Source organism: Rhinichthys klamathensis, unplaced genomic scaffold (genome assembly GCF_029890125.1).
Source record: "Rhinichthys klamathensis goyatoka isolate OS25496 unplaced genomic scaffold, OSU_Roscu_1.1 h1tg000259l_1, whole genome shotgun sequence".
NCBI classification, from domain to species: Eukaryota; Metazoa; Chordata; class Actinopteri; order Cypriniformes; family Leuciscidae; genus Rhinichthys; species Rhinichthys klamathensis.
In genome coordinates, this window is record NW_026606781.1 from 300,244 (window position 1) to 316,597 (window position 16,354).

The 16,354-nt window shown below is 37.6% G+C and overlaps 1 protein-coding gene across 1 annotated transcript in view; it reads left to right on the top strand.

Moving 5' to 3' along the window:
- si:dkey-220k22.1 (multiple epidermal growth factor-like domains protein 9) overlaps positions 1–16,354 on the top strand; it is a 120,609-nt gene that overhangs the window by 90,952 nt on the left and 13,303 nt on the right. The window contains exon 4 of the mRNA XM_056267375.1: positions 8,495–8,644. Within this exon, the coding sequence (XP_056123350.1) occupies positions 8,495–8,644 (150 nt within the window). The remainder of the gene's footprint in view (positions 1–8,494; positions 8,645–16,354) is intronic.

Here is a 16,354-nt window from a genome sequence, read left to right on the forward strand (position 1 = left end):
CATGCCATTGCATGGTAATGAAACTAGTTAATAGTAAGCATTAGACCCTAATCTAAAGTGTTACTTTTTAGCTTTTTAATTTTTTTATAAATCATACCCTCATTGGGGGCTTAGCCCCCCTAAATGAAAATCCTAAATGAAAATGTTTTTTTTTTTAGGGGGGGCGGGGGGGCATCATAAAGGAATTATGCTTAGGGCACCAAAATGGCTAGCAGCGGCACTGGCCCTTTCTGTCGAGATGGTCCCACACAGTAGGCTACTTCTTTTCGCTCGCTCGCTTCATTTTGCTTGCTCAGTGAAATATGTCTCTAGGCACGTGCGGTTGCGCGTGTCGACGCGCCCAGTGAGTTTACAAATATAGGCTATATAGTATTTTTTTTTAACCATGCAGCAAACTAAATAAATAAAAAAATAAAAAATAAAAAATAAATAACTTAAACCGTTTAACTGATAGTATTAATCGGTCAATTTTTTTACTTTCGGTTAACGGTTAAACGGTCAATATGAGCATCCCTACCTGGAAGTGAAGACGTCAGTGTTGTGTTTAACGTTACATGTGTGGATGTAAGCGTCTGTAAGCACAGCTTTCTATTTCATTTTAGTGATATTAATTTATTAGGTGTTCAAGCACGAAGTGCTGAAAACCTATTGTAATTGCTATTTAAAAAAAAAAAAAAAAAAACTAAAACGCATCGTGCAGCCCAAACCGTAAGGCCTAGAGACTTGAAACCTGGCCAGGTGCTAGGGCCTCAGTTTGGGGAGAACCTATCAGAGTATGACCCTGATTGGCCCATAGGTGGCGCTACAGCAACCAAAAGTACTAAATTACCCATAACTCATCGACCATTTGACCTAGAATCTAGATTTGTACACCACTGTGTTCCTTGGCTCAAGACGGACAAGATGTATATCTCGGATTCTCGATTTGAGCAAAAAAAAAATTTGTTATGGCCAATTTTGTCCAAAACCTACTTTTGCGAACTAGTCCCTGGTTTTTTCCCTGATCGGAACCAGACCAGTCTAGGACAATTCTATGGACTCTCTAGACTAGATCAATAATGATCAAAAAAAAGTTGAACTTTGCCCTTTGGTTCACTGTAACAGGGTCATTTAGAAAAGGGGGCGTGTCAAAATACACTCAAAAGCCTATAAATCATAAATAAAAACTCAGAACTTCACAAAAATTGATGAGCACATGTGTCATAACATGGTGAAGAAGCATGCAGAGTTTCATGGAGATCGGACCATAGGTGGCGCTATAACTGTCGAAAAGGTCGCCTATTATTAGGTGTTCAAGCACAAAGTGCTGAAAACCTATTGTAATTGCTATTTGAAAAAAAAAAAAAACCTAAAACGCATCGTGCAGCCCAAACCGTTAGGCCTAGAGACTTGAAACCTGGCCAGGTGGTAGGGCCTCAGTTTGGGGAGAACCTATCAGAGTATGACCCCGATTGGCCCATAGGTGGCGCCACAGCAACCAAAAGTACTAAATTGCCCATAACTCCTTGACCGTTTGACCTAGAAATGTGTCCTAACATGGTGAAGAAGCATGCAGAGTTTCATGGAGATCGGACCATAGGTGGCGCTATAACTGCCTGTATTGGCTGTAAATGGTCTTTTCCATCTATTATGTCAGTGTTTAAATGTATGCTACATAAAACTTAATGTCTTTTGATGCTTTTGTGCTTAACGGCCTTAAAGGCCTTAACTGCTTGAACACCGCTAAATGCTGCTTGTTAAAATTGTATCTGTATTTATCTGCTGCTACTACTTTGTCTACAGTACTAAATAAATATACCTCATGCACCATTTATTATCTGTAATACTGTTGTGTAACCAGTAGATGGCTGTATAGCCCTATATATATATATATATATATATATATATATATATATATATCCATGGCTGTGTGTATTCCCTGCTGGTTGCTGGATGTTTTCAGTCATAATTACTTGCATGTATTAGGTTTTGCATTTGGACGTATATTTATTATTAAAGACTATTAAAGATTAAAAATAATTCTCCGAAATGTTCATTTGAATTGAGCATTTTTAAATTATTAATATTCAAATATGGACACAAAAATAATTTTGTTACTCATATTAGCTACATATAATAGCTCGCACAAAAGTAATCAGAATAAATATTGACTCACTGCGACCAGGGCGATATTTCAAAATAATTGATTGTTTACAGAGACATGGTCTGTGGTCAAGTCATGTCTCTCCTCTTTCAAAAACTATGCAGCGCAAATTAATCAGCAATTTAAAAATTCAGGTTTAAATAGCTTTATTGGTAGGTAAAAAGGCTTTACATTGCCAAAGTTGAATCATGCAGTGATTGACAGCGCTCTGGTCCAATAGCATCGGTTGTCAGATACAGTACTTTTTGTACTGTACAGTACAGATACTGTACAGTACTCTCTAGCCCAATGTTGTTTGGTGTGGCTGGGGGGAAATATGATCTAATCAAAGTAAATATGATCTAATCGACAAAGACACCTCTCAGACAGTGCGTGATCCCATTATACACATATAGCCTACACAGAATTACAATACTTCAAAATATCGTTCTTCTATCATTATTTGTTATGACTTAAGTGAACGTTTGGTTAACTTTTTAAATAGTCTATTTTTAGATATGGGTTTTGACTTGGTGTCTGATTCCAACAAATCATATGTCATTTCGAAGGTTTTTTTAATAGAGAATGTTTTAAAGCTGCAGTAGGGAGTTTTGAGAAAACGTTGACTTAGCCTGAAAATTTGAACAAGCACAACTTACAGGTCCCACCCCCTTGCTCTCTGCTGCGCTACAGCCCTCCCTCCACAGCGGAGCCTGCCGTGAACACGCTGGCTAGTAAGCAGGGCCACCGATGATAAACAGTTACGGCACATTCACTAGTAGGGACGAAACATCAACAATATGCTTTACATTGACTAAGGCCTGCCCATACTTTGACTACAAACTTGGTCCTCAAATCATTACGTATTTTGCAATACATGTAATGTAACTTTATAACGTTGCACCCTTTCTATAAGTTATAAATAGCTAGTAAGATAATATAACGGTAACTAACGTAACAGTATGTAAGTAATTATTCTAGCAATATGTAGGCCTAATGCTAGATAAGGTTTGCTAGTACATTATTTCAGCAACATGACAAGCCAGTGAATTAGCAGGTTTCAATTGTTGCTTTGCACAGTCAGTGCGTGACATTTTATCTACATGTAACGCGGCTAGAGTTTTGACACCGAGTCAATGGGCTCTGTCTAATTCTTTCTTTTTCGCTTGTTTATCGTCATCGGTCTTTTACCTTTTACCCGTCTTTGTTTTATGAGCAGGTGCCACTCGAGAAATTGGCAGTTTAGGTTGTTTCTCCGCCATTAGCACAGCTGCGGCACACCGGCAATCAGAGTTTGAACGACGGTACGCGCTGTGCAAGAGAAGGGTGTGATCAGCACGTAAACGAGCGTGATTGACACTGTTAAGACATTCCTCCTAGCTCTGATTGGTTGTTTCTGACCGGGAGCGGTGTATTTCTGCAAATGGCAATAGTACCATTGGGAGGAGCCGGAGGAGCTTGATTTTTTTCACAGATTATCTGTCTCATATTCTACTGTCAGGACATAATGACAGTTTTAACAAATATGTAAAAAAAAAAAATTTTTACAAGTTACCTACAGCAGCTTTAATAGAGAAAATAACAATAACAAATTTTTGAAAATGTGCTCATTGCAACTCATTTTGCCAGCACAGGTCACATTTATAGTTTATTATATTTCAGCTTTATTTCAGTTACTGAAAATGATTTGTAATAGTTTTTGACCTAGTCCTAGTCTTTCCCAGCAAGATTTCACCATCAGCCAACTTACTACACCTGGATAATTTCAAATGTGCATTGCTTTTTCTCCATGTTTCAAGCTTCCTTTCCTGACTTGTTCGAAGTGCTTTTTTTTCCACATGATCAGTCCATGCATGTATGTATTCACTTTTTTGTCCGAAACGTTTTAAATTTGCAGACACTGGGTGACCACCTACTGCCTAATAGCAATTTAAGTCTCGTGTTTTGGCCAATTTTGTCCAAAACCTACTTTTGCGAACTAGTCCCTGGTTTTTTGCCTGATCGGAACCAGACCAGTCTAGGACAATTCTATGGACTCTCTAGATCAATAATTATCAAAAAAAAGTTGAACTTTGCCCTTTGGTTCACTGTAACAGGGTCATTTAGAAAAGGGGGCGTGTCAAAATACACTCAAAAGCCTATAAATCATAAATAAAAACTCAGAACTTCACAAAAATTGATGAGCACATGTGTCCTAACATGGTGAAGAAGCATGCAGAGTTTCATGGAGATCGGACCATAGGTGGCGCTATAACTGTCAAAAAGGTCCCCTATTATTAGTCTCTCTTTGTAAGTCTCTCTTTGGCCTTTTACTCATTTACAGGCTATGCATGCTTTTCTCGCACCTGTCTTCATAATTTCTCTTTTGCATATGTAGGCACTCACACTCATTAATGTGGCTCATTATTCCTCGCCACTGTCATAATGGTGATTTGTGGACTCACATTGTAGACTCTTAGCTGCTGATCTATAAGCTTTCACTACACAGTTTTCAGTCTTGCAGAACCAACTGCACTTGAAGTTCTTCCACCAGTGTATCCTGCCCCGCTATTCAGTAACAGCGCTGCAATTCCCAAATAAATAATATTTCAGCCGAGTTGACAGTTTTCAGACTGAATTGAATTTGATGAGTTGAAACCGACAGGATAGCACAACATAAAACAGACAACAGAACACGTCTTTCTATTGTTTTGTCTTTGATTATACACTGTAACCAGTGTAGTATGAATCACAAATCACTGCATGAAAAGAGGTGTATACGGACCAGTATATACCTGTATACCCCCTAACCAGACAGCTTGGGCCACTGAGCAAACAGACTTAAATCAAAAGTTAGTTCATTGGTACACTTGAAATTTATCCCGCCCAAAGCCCTTGCAGCAAAGTGACTTTATTGGTTACATTTAAAGTATATCCCTCCCAAAATCCTTACAGGTGAGTGATTTGAATTGGTTGCAGGCCAGGTGGGCAGATAGAAAAATATATAGTTTAACCAATAATTGATTGTTTGTCTTTTAATAGGGAAAAATAGTAAATAATATCTAAAACATAAAACAGTCGGGAAAACAACAATTTCAACAGAAAACAACATTTAAAAATACTTTGAATTAAAGATTTCAAACAAAGGCATTAAATAACACATTAGATGTATCCCAGTCCTCACTGTAGCTCCTGTGTGAACCCACATCAACAACATCTTCCTCATCTTACATTGAGCTCCACCATTTCTGTCCTTCACTTCACGTTTGTCTCTGTTGACCTCTGCAAAAACTACAAAACAACAATGTAACCACTGAAAACAAACTAATGGCCCATTTAAGAAGAGTTACATATCATGTCCGTTTCTAAACTTACTGTTTGTTGTCTCACTTTGGCTTTTTTGCCACAACCTTGATTGAGTGTTTCAGCTAGGCCTTCCCAGGATGAATCTACGAATACTTCATGGCGTCATTATAAATCTAGCAGGATACGCAAAAGACATCAAATATGTTTAGTAACAGAAAATATTTAATTGGATACTGTAAAACAATACAAAAATGGGCATTAAAAGATTGCAACAACCTTCTAAACTTCTGTTACTGTTTATAATCTCTGAAGATTAGTTGACCCATTCTTGTGTGTAGGATACTGTGGAAAAGAGGAAACATTACCTGAGAAAAAATACGAAATAAATACATATAATAGCCACTGTTTAATTTATTTTACACATATATTAGGTCTATATATACTTTCTAGCCCTGGAGACCCAGTGGAAAAACAAACACACACGCATAGTCGAGTGGGTCTGACAGCAGCCCATCTTTTCAAACAATCATACACAGCCTCTTTGATCTTTGTGCTTTTGGCCATGAGTTGGATCTCTCTAGTGTTCACTTTGTCTTGCACTCAAAGAATGTTCTGCTTTCATCCCTGAAGACCTTTCATGCTCTTGCTTTGTCAATTGATGGACAGACTCTTAAAGTCAGCAATTGATTCATGTTATTGTAATTTTATCCTATGTTTTTTAAGGCAGTTTTGATAGGCAGCTCCTGTAATACTCTAAGATTAATTCAAGTAACTTTGTGTATAAGAACTATAAACTATAGAAATTTAACGACTTGTTTTAATGCAACATTTATTTATCACTCAGCTCTGCTAGTTTTAGTGTATTTATGTTTATACTTTTTATAATTGATGCTTGCTGAAGTCCAGTCAGATGTTTGTACAATGCTTTTAACAAAACATATACTTTGAAAGTAGATTTACAGAAAAATGCCTTGGGGTGGGTAAAAAAATCCATAAGATGTTTAGCCGAAGAGGAAGAATAACCTTGGGGAAAACCATATCTGGGTTAGCTGGGAGAGAACGTCTTCCTCTGGTGAGAAACAGATTACAATAATATACATATGCCAAATAATGTTCCATGCCTGGTCATATTTCATTAAATAAATTAAATAATTTAATACATTATTAAGACAGGGATTATATTGTAAAGAAGTGGTGCACGGCATGTTTGTGCTGCAGACAGGAATGATACTTCAAATCTTGAAGAGGTGTACTAATACATTTCAATCAGATGAGCAATTAACAAAAGAAAAAAAATACCATACCATAGACTTGCATCTTGGGACAAAAGAAACTTGGGAGTATGCTATTTTTCCCAGTAGAGTAAGTGACCATCTAGCAACCAACCACCTAGCAATGCCCTAGCAACCATTCAAAAAACACTTGCTGTAGGCATTGTGTTGATGAGTTTTGAACGGAAGTACCACTCACATTTTCTTCAGAAAATGTAAAAATCTACAGTAGTTAAGCAGTGTATTTGTGAAAAACAATTTTTCCTTGCCTGCACAGCCAGTGAAAGATAAGACAAACAACCCTGAAGAGAAATAAATCACATTGTTGCATGACTGTCTGTGATATTGGTGTGTCGGATCAAATGTTATAAAGTTAATTCAGATAGTTACATTCCAGACACAAATGCAGCATTTATCATTCAGATGATCAAAAAAGCGTAAATGTTTGTGCTGATGAGTCTGTAAAGCTGTAAATAAACTCACAGTCAGCTGATTACTAGTGATGCTGGTTGCACATGTGCTATGCAATTTTTCATCATTTGTGACCGTTTCTTGGTTAATTTGTGTCATTAATCTTTCTCTGTCTGAGATAATTGCTCACTGAGCACTGCAGTGGTCCCAAAACGTATTTGGACATTGATGCCACAATTAAAAATGTCTTTGAAGTAGAATACAAAAAATCTGATCAAGAGGCATTGCCATTCTTCATTTATCTTAATAATTTTTCTAATCAACCAACAAGTGTCATTTAAAAGGGACAGTTCACTAAAATCTGAAAATTCTGTCATCATTTACTGACCCTCATTTTCTTCCAAATTTTGACTTCTTTTCTTCTGTGGAACATAAAAGAAGATAACAGTGTCCAAATGCTTTTTGTTTTAATTTTGAACAGCACATCATCTTCTGTTTTATAAATTAAGACCTTGTGAAATGTTTTGCATATTAGTGTTATATTTTCCTGCTATATTTTTGGTTTGATATTTTGTTATCTAATACAGTGACATTCATCTTTATTTATAGCACTATGACCAGAAGTGGTGCTTTGTTATAAATGAAGGATTAAAAAAACAGCAAATGCAAGAAGCCTGATGTACAGCAGAGAAATCACATTTGGGCATCAGTTGCACAGGTGTTCATCAGCATGTGAATACACAACCAGATCCTGTTCCAGCTCCAAAACACCTCTCACCAGTCCTTCCTTCTGCTGTTTTATTCCACTCATTCATTACTGTGCCGTGTATTTGCGTTTTCTCTCATGCTCAGAGAAGGAAATCATGACTCATATCACTTACAACAGTTTTGGTCACTTTTTCAGCAATTCGAGATTTCTGCGATTATTTATGCACTGTTTCTGTTTCTCGTACTTCCTCTGTGAATTATGCAATAACTTGTTGAAGTGTTCTGTTTTTCACTTGTAAATTCAACATTTCAAATCAACATAATGAAAGCAGTTCAAATCACTCAACCTAAAGAGTTCACTTGAATGTTATTGGCACAGACAAAAAGATCTTATTCAAATTGTAATGCATTTATTTGTTTCCACAACCCCCTGTTAGCATTTTGTCGTTACATTTGCACATGCTCTGGCAGGGTCTAAGGAAGTTCCTTCCTTGTTTTCATGCACGCTCCCTAGAAATACGTTTGCTCAATCTCTCCATTTCTTTTTTTCCCTTCGAACTTCAGGTTTGTTATGTCTACCTTGTTTAGCATCGTTGAACTCTGTTCCCCTCTCGTCCACCTCACTGGACCAAAGTCCTGTCAGTCACAGCTGTGGGTCTGTTTACTCAACCCTCTCTCCCTCCCCCTGTTCTCTCAGGCATCTGTGTGAACTGCCAAGGCAACACCGAAGGACCCAGTTGTGAGAACTGCAGGTATAATTTCTACAGAAGGCCCAGGTTTCCCGTCACAGACCCCTGCATCCCCTGCCCCTGCTCCAGCGTCACCTCCACAGGCAGCTGTAAGCTGGGTGAGTCGTCCTCACACACACGTCAGGCTAGCGTAGCCCACATTAGCGTAGCCTGCTAACTTTATTATTGAGCTCCTATTGGCCACAGCTGTAGGAAATTCTGAGGAGATCTCCACGTCTGGGAAATGTGGAGTACCCCCTCTCATCTGTTTTGGATTATGTGTCTTGCATCATTCTGGCCAACCGCCTACTGCCTGAATTTCCGGGTGGGTGGACTGAGACTTTTAAGAGAAGATAGATTTATTTTAAGTGAAAGTGAAACTGGACACTTTTTTCTCTCTTCTCTGGGCCTCCACTCTGAACAAAACCCTCACAGGATATGTTTGTGAAAAAATATACTGTAAAAGCGAGAAAGTAGGGGGGTGTTTTTTTGTGTCTTATTCAGACAGTGTTTTGGTGAGTCCCACAGTGCTCCATCTCTGTAGGCTGATTTTATTCGCCATATGTTTGTGATGAATTGCGTGATATTGTTTTGCTGATTTGTGGATGGGTTTCTATGTTTCCTGACAGCAGCAATGTTCTTGTAGCCGTGCAAGCTGATGTAAGGTAGGATACCACATAGACCAGCAAAAGGGCAGGTGTGTGTTCAGTGTTCCCAGATATTACAGTAAGGTACATCACAAATGTAACCACACAGTGCAGCTGCTGTTTTGAGTAACAGAGGAATAACCTTATGACATCCACTAGAAGAATTACTCAATTTTACAGTCATAATCTTTTTGTCACACATTTTTAAAGATACACTCAGTATAACTTTACCCTCATTAAAAATATATATATTTGAACATATTTTAAAATGTAATTTATTCCCGTGATGGCAAAGCTGAATCTTTAGCAGTCATTACTCCAGTGTTTAGTGTCACATGATCCTTTAGAAATAATTTTAAAGAGATAGTTAACCCAAAAATGTTCCCATAATTTACTCACCCTCAAGCCATCCTAGGTGTATATGACTTTCTTCTTTCAGGCAAAAACAATCAGAGTTATATTAAAACATATCCCAGCTCTTCCAAGCTTTATAATGGGAGTGAATGGTACCTTGTTTTTGTTTTTGAAGCCCAAAACAGCGCATCCATCCATCATATAAGTAATCCATATGGCTCCAGGGAGTGTAATAAAGGTCATTTGAAGCGAAGCGATGTGTTTTTGTAAGAAGTAACGGCTGTACGTAAGTCGAGTTCCAGCGGAAGAGTGACCTCTGACCCGACGCATGATGTATTGATGAACACGGAAGTCCAGAGGATAGAGCAAAATAAAACACCACGAATTAGAAGTCTAAAACAAGATTTTTTAAAGAGAAATGTTTAAGGATTTCGATATAAGAGAAGCTTGAGTCTGTTGCCCAGCCCTATTTGTTTGGACCGCAAGAGTTGTCTACTCTCACCTAAGCTTACGCTACTCCTACATCTTTTGTCATACATCGGTCAGAGGTCACTCTACTGCCAGAACTCGACTTGCGTACGGCCGTTACTGGATGTTAAAACTAGCACCATTCACCGCTCCCATTATAAAGCTTGGAAGAGCCAGGATATTTTTTTTATATAACTCTGATTGTGTTTGGCTGAAAGAAGAAAGTCCTATACACCTGGGATGGCTTGATGGTGAGTCAATTATGGGATAATTTACATTTTTGGGTGAACTAACCCTTTAATATGCTTATTTAGTGCTGTTTTTGTGGAAACCTTGATACTTTTTTCAGGATTATTTGATGAATAAAAAATTAACAAGAACGGCATTTATTTGAAATATACATTTTTTATATATTTTTATTTTTTATAATTGTTTTTTTAAATGTTTCTATGATATTATTATTTTTGGTATATATATTATATTAATTATAAAAATGCGAAAGTCTGTACTGTCACTTTTGTTTCTAATTTCTTTTAAAAATAATCTTTCTAACGTCGCACTTAAAGAACAGTGTATTTGAATTTTAGGAAATTATGGTGTACAGATTCATATTTGCATAAATACCAGTGATCGTATTCCATTAAAAAGAAGTACAGCTGTGTAAACACTTTTGTCTTAGTTGGTGTGTAATTAGTACTGCAACCATATTTGCATTGTACCACTCTTTCATAGTTTCTGAGTAACTGTATTGTACTTTTACAGACACATACATTTGTCTTCTTTATAGAGGCTTTCTTACGTTATGCACTAGAAAATGCATATGTGTTTTATAATCGTCAGTTGCCAGTTATATTTATGCAAATGAGGCACATGAGTATAACTCAAGACACATTCATATAATAGAAGCTATATTATGCTCTAACATGTGATTGAAGAGCAAGCTAACATACCTGCCCAGAGCTAGTGCTTTTCTCTTTCTCTGTCTGTCTGTCTCTCTCTCTCTCTCTCTCTCTCTCTCTCTCTCTCTCTCTCTCTCTCTCTCTCTCTCTCTCTCTCTCTCTCTCTCTCTCTCTCTCTCTCTCTCTCTCTCTCTCTCTTTCTTTCTATTTTCAGTATTTTCCGCTGTTGATTTGGAGGAGCAACTGATGAACAGCATTTTGAGATTATACGTAGTCTGCCAAAACTTTTCTAATGGATAATTAGGGTGGATTAAATCCTGATTCGAAAAGTATGGCTTCTTGTCATAGTTTTTAATAAGAAATGTGTGTGTAGTAGAAGAATGAAGGGAGTGTTCTTCATCATGCCTGCAAACAAAAAAGCCGCCCACACTTAAATGGAACTACAGGTTTTGAGGATTAGTGATTATGGTAATAGAATGCTAATAACCAGCACAGTCAGGACAGCAGCTGATTAGCAGACAGACCTTATTTTCTTCTGCCTGATGAGAGGGGAGCACACCAGTGTTAAATGAATTCCCCATTTACCCATCAACCCCACACTTTTATTAACAAAGCTCCCTGCAGAACTGAATGTATTGTCTGCCGGCCTCTAGATTACACTGCAGACCCACTGGACATCTCTATAGAGCTTAATGGGTAACTGTTTTACTGGGACCTAAACAATGGAAATATACCATAATTTCAAAGCACCAACAGAAGGATGGAAGTGATTAATTCACACATGTGCTGCTGTAAAGGTCACTACACACAAGACAAGAGCAGAGCAGAGCACATGGCTAGATCATTAGTTTACATCCTGCACTGCACCATGGGCGGCATTATCTCTGCCGCTGTGATTTGAAGGTGGTTCAAGGTTTAGAATCCAGAAATACTGATGTAGCTCTAGGCATAGTCCTGCACGCAGACGGGTACCCGCAGGTACCTGACGGATGAACTGCTAATATTTGATGTAACGGGTGGAATAATATTTACGTGGTCATTTGCGGTGCGGGTCGGGAATCAATAGGCAGGGGCGGGCTGCGGTTCCAATAGCCAAGACTATTTCGATTCAATTCAGTACCCACTGATAAGCAGCTGCTTACAAACAGTCTTGTGCTTATTTGTATTTCACGCTCTGTAGTCTAATGAACGTCAAAGGTTTCTAATTAGAACGCGGTTTGCAGCGTTGAGCACAGGGTTTGTTCGCTGCAACTGAAGTGATTGACAGCTTAAGTCATTAAGGGAGCGCTCTTTACTCACTTTCTGTGTATAATCTATTCGCAATTCGAATAAAAGTTTTATTTTTCATGCTGCCAACAGCAGCAACTGCCACATAGCCTATACACTGCAGAGTTTCAGGAGGGACATTTAAATGCAGCATGAATCTGCTAAAATATTCCCAATATTATACAACAGTAAAGGCTCATATTTGGCTATATGTTCTTTTAATTTATAGACTTTTAAGTGTCTGTATTAAGGATGCACCTAAAACCGAAATGCTTTTTAAAAATTATTTATTTATTATTTTAAATTAGCTTATTTTTGTATAAGTGTGTTAATATTTAAATGTTTTAATTCAATTAAATCATTTTAATGATACTGAATTAAAAAAATACAAGTTACAAATAAAGTAATAAAAAATTAACTGTAGTTTATTCAGGTAGACATGTAACAATTAGGCCGAAATGTAAAATAACTATAGTGTTGACTGTATAAATTAAATATAGATCTTTGTTAAAGCTGTGTTTTGTTGTTTGATTAAATTGGTGCTTGATTATGATTTCCCTTTTCTAACTTTAGTTAGTGTGTAATGTTGCTGTTTGAGCATAAACAACATCTGCAAGGTTACAACGCTCAAAGTTCAAAGCAAAGGGAGATATTTGCTTTTAAAGAAATTGTTTTTTAAGGACTACAACAAACAGCTGGTATGGACTACACGACATTCCTCCCAGGTAAGTGACAACATCAACCCTAAAATTGACATAAACCCTGCCCCCGGGAACGCAGTCCATGTTGAGAAGAGGAAGAGTTGTAGTAGAGCACATTTGTGAGTCTGCTCAAGCTGTCGCATCCGTCTTTTCACATGCAATACAGTATGTAAGACAAATGCAATAGCATGTCACTCTGTAGGCATCTTAGAACAGTTCCCACACGAGGGATTTATAGATTATCATGACAGAATATGCTAATCAATGACTTGAAGATAGTTAACTCCTCCTCAGCAACATAAATTCATCAACTAACCATTCAGAAACTTCCTGTTGCATTCTACATGTTGTCACTTCTTCTTGAGTCTCTCCATCATTGTCCGACTCCAGTTTAAACATAAAAGGCAGAACAGTTTCTGACATTTTAGTACTTGTCTGTGTGAGGTAATTAGGAGCTGCTAACACACACGAGCTCTTGAAGCTCTGCCCTCTGTGTCTGGAGCAGCAGTTAATTTGCATTCAAAGGGACATGCACGAAATGGCACGTTTTTACTGACCCTCAAAAACGGACAACTTTAACATGCTGTACAAAATTATCTGTGGGGTATTTTGAGCTAAAACTTCACATACACTCTCTGGGGACAACAGAGACTTATTTTACATATTTTAAAAAGGGGCATTATACCACTCCTTTAACATGAATGACAGCCAGTATTTGTAGGTTGCTGTCAATTTAAGACCGAATGCACGGATCCAATAGAATGATACATATCCGATTTCTTTCTCAACTCTTTACATTCACTTAAGACATGTGTTTAAGAGAATACTTGGCGATATTGACATAATTTTGTGTGTATGTGGCTGTTCAAGCGCACGAAGATGCTAAAGAGGAATCAATTGTGAGCACCAAACTAGGTGGGTTGCAGGTATAATAAGCAGTTGTTGCACCCATTTGCACACTTCCTGCCCTACTGTAGATATCTTTTTTAAATAAGAAACTGCTACTGTATGTAACCCCTGAGTGCCAATGCCATAAACCAAATAAAGAGGATAAACCTTTTAACCTGTCTCTTGGCGAGCCTTTTACAGCTCTTTAAAGATTTAAGTGTTGTGGATCAATGCCAGTATGGTTCCTTATCAAGTGCCCTTAGCATAAATGTCATGAACACTACATATTTTAGCTCTGAGGTGGTGTGATATCACAGTTTCAAAGATCAAATTTAAAGTGACACATGAAACCAAACAACCCAATATTCAGTATTAGTGAGAGAGAGGAAACAACAGACAGCTCATAACACAACTCCTGTTTGATTTATGTTGTCAAGTTTTAGTCACCGTCCGGCTTGTGCTCAGGGACTCTTTTTCTCTCTTCCTCTCATTGTGTCCATGGTCATCTACAGTCTGGATGCATCCCTCAGCACTCACAGCCAGAAGCTCTTTGCTTAGATCTCATCACAGCTAACACTGATGTTGAGTGTTTATGTAAATATATTCGTTTTTTTCATTCGCATAGTATTAAAAGTACTGTGTTTCTTGTTTAAGGTAGTCCACGATAGAAAATTAAACTAACAAAATATAAAGTGTAGTGCTTAGACAGAATTTACATCATCTTCAGAAAGAGAAGGAATTTGAAATGTTTTCTCTTTGTACAGTATGTGCATTATTTGCACAACTGTTTGTTGTCTTTGTATAATTTTTAATACAAAATGCATATATTATTATACACTGCCTTTTGAAAAGTTGGGGTCAGTAAGATATAAAAAAAAAAATTAATTAATTAATTAATTAACTTTTATTCAGCAAGGATGCATTCAATTAAAAGTGACAGTTTACGTTGTTACAAAACATTTCTTTTCCAAATAATAATAATAATCCTGGAAATTTTTTCCACAAAAATAATCAGCACTTTTTTTTCCCAACTGTGATAATAATAAATGTTTCTTGAGCACTACATCATATTATTAAAATTATTTCTAAAGGAAATTTTATTTTTATTTTTACTATTAACTAATCAAATAAATGCAGACTTGATGAGCATAAAAGACTTTCTGTATTAAAAAAAAACTTACAGACCCCAAACTGTAGTGGGTAGTGTATTGGTTAAAATCATACATTCAATACATTTTTGTTTATGTAATGTCAGCTTTATTTGTAATGTAAGTGTAGAACAGGTGATTAAGACATATAGGTAAAGTCACATAATAAAAAAGAAAACACAGTTTGTGTTGGAAAACCTACCCATTTACCAGTTTTTCTGATTCATATTGTCATTCCTTGATTTAGTATACAAATTTCATGGATGGAATGAACCACCAATTGATTTGACAAACTTATAAATATATAAGTGTGTAAGTTTTTTAAAAAGGTGCACCTATAGGTTATTGTTGTATAATGTACAATAACATTTGTGCTTTGTCATACCTGTTTATTGCTTATCCATTTGTTAATACCTCTGTTATTTTATTATCTTTATTTCTGATTGTTCCCCTTATTTTGTTTACAGATTTTTCTTCTACACTTACTATTTCGAATAGTAAACTACCAGCTTGTATTAAAAAAACCTGATCATTTTCTTTGCTCTAGCCTTTATTCATACTATTTTTAGGCTCTTCATTCACCCCAATGGAAAGCATATTTACAATGTCTGAATTGAATCGTTCCCTGTCCCCTATTAGGGATGCACGAAATATCGACCACATATCGATATCGGCCGATAAATGGTCATTTTTGATGTTATCGTTATCGATCCGATAAGAAAATTGTGTGCCATTGTAAGTTGTTGTAATGATACATCTTCTGATGCTAAGCTAGGGCACATCATCAGTGATGTTCCTGATCTCATTGGGTGTTTTGTGTCTTTCGAAACATCAGACACCCTCCTTCAGGCGACCCAGCTGAGGTTGATCAGGCCTCAGCTTGTGCCCTAGCAGCATTTAACCACGGATCCACTCTTTTGATCCAGAGCCACCTCGACGCCTTCTCTGCAGCCTCTGTGGTATTGCTGATAGCCCTTCTCCTTCTCTCACCTGTGATGCCGAGTGCAGTGTAGGCCCCGTAGAGGGACTTCGCTGCAAAGCCTCTGCACCCCACCTCCACAGGTAAGCACCTTGCCTTCCAGCCTTGGTTGTGGCAGTCGCTGACGAGGCCATCATATTTATTCTTCTTCCTCTCAAAGGCTTCCTCCATTTGGTCTTCCCATGGCACAGTGAGCTCCAACATGACCAGGTTCTTTGTTGCCTCTGATATCACGACAATGTCAGGTCTCAGGGTGGTCTCGACGACATGCTGGGGGAACTTAAGTTGTTTGCCCAAGTCCACTTTCAGTTGCCAATCATGTGCCGTGTTCAGAAGCCCTGCTGTTGTCCTGAGAGATTTTCCTGGCTTCTCTCCGGCCCTGACGAAGCTGATGGTTTGTTTGCAGGGCTTTGACCTCCGGCAGCTGCTGATAGTAACCTGGATGCTCTCTGCAATTGTTTTGAGCACCTGGTCATGCC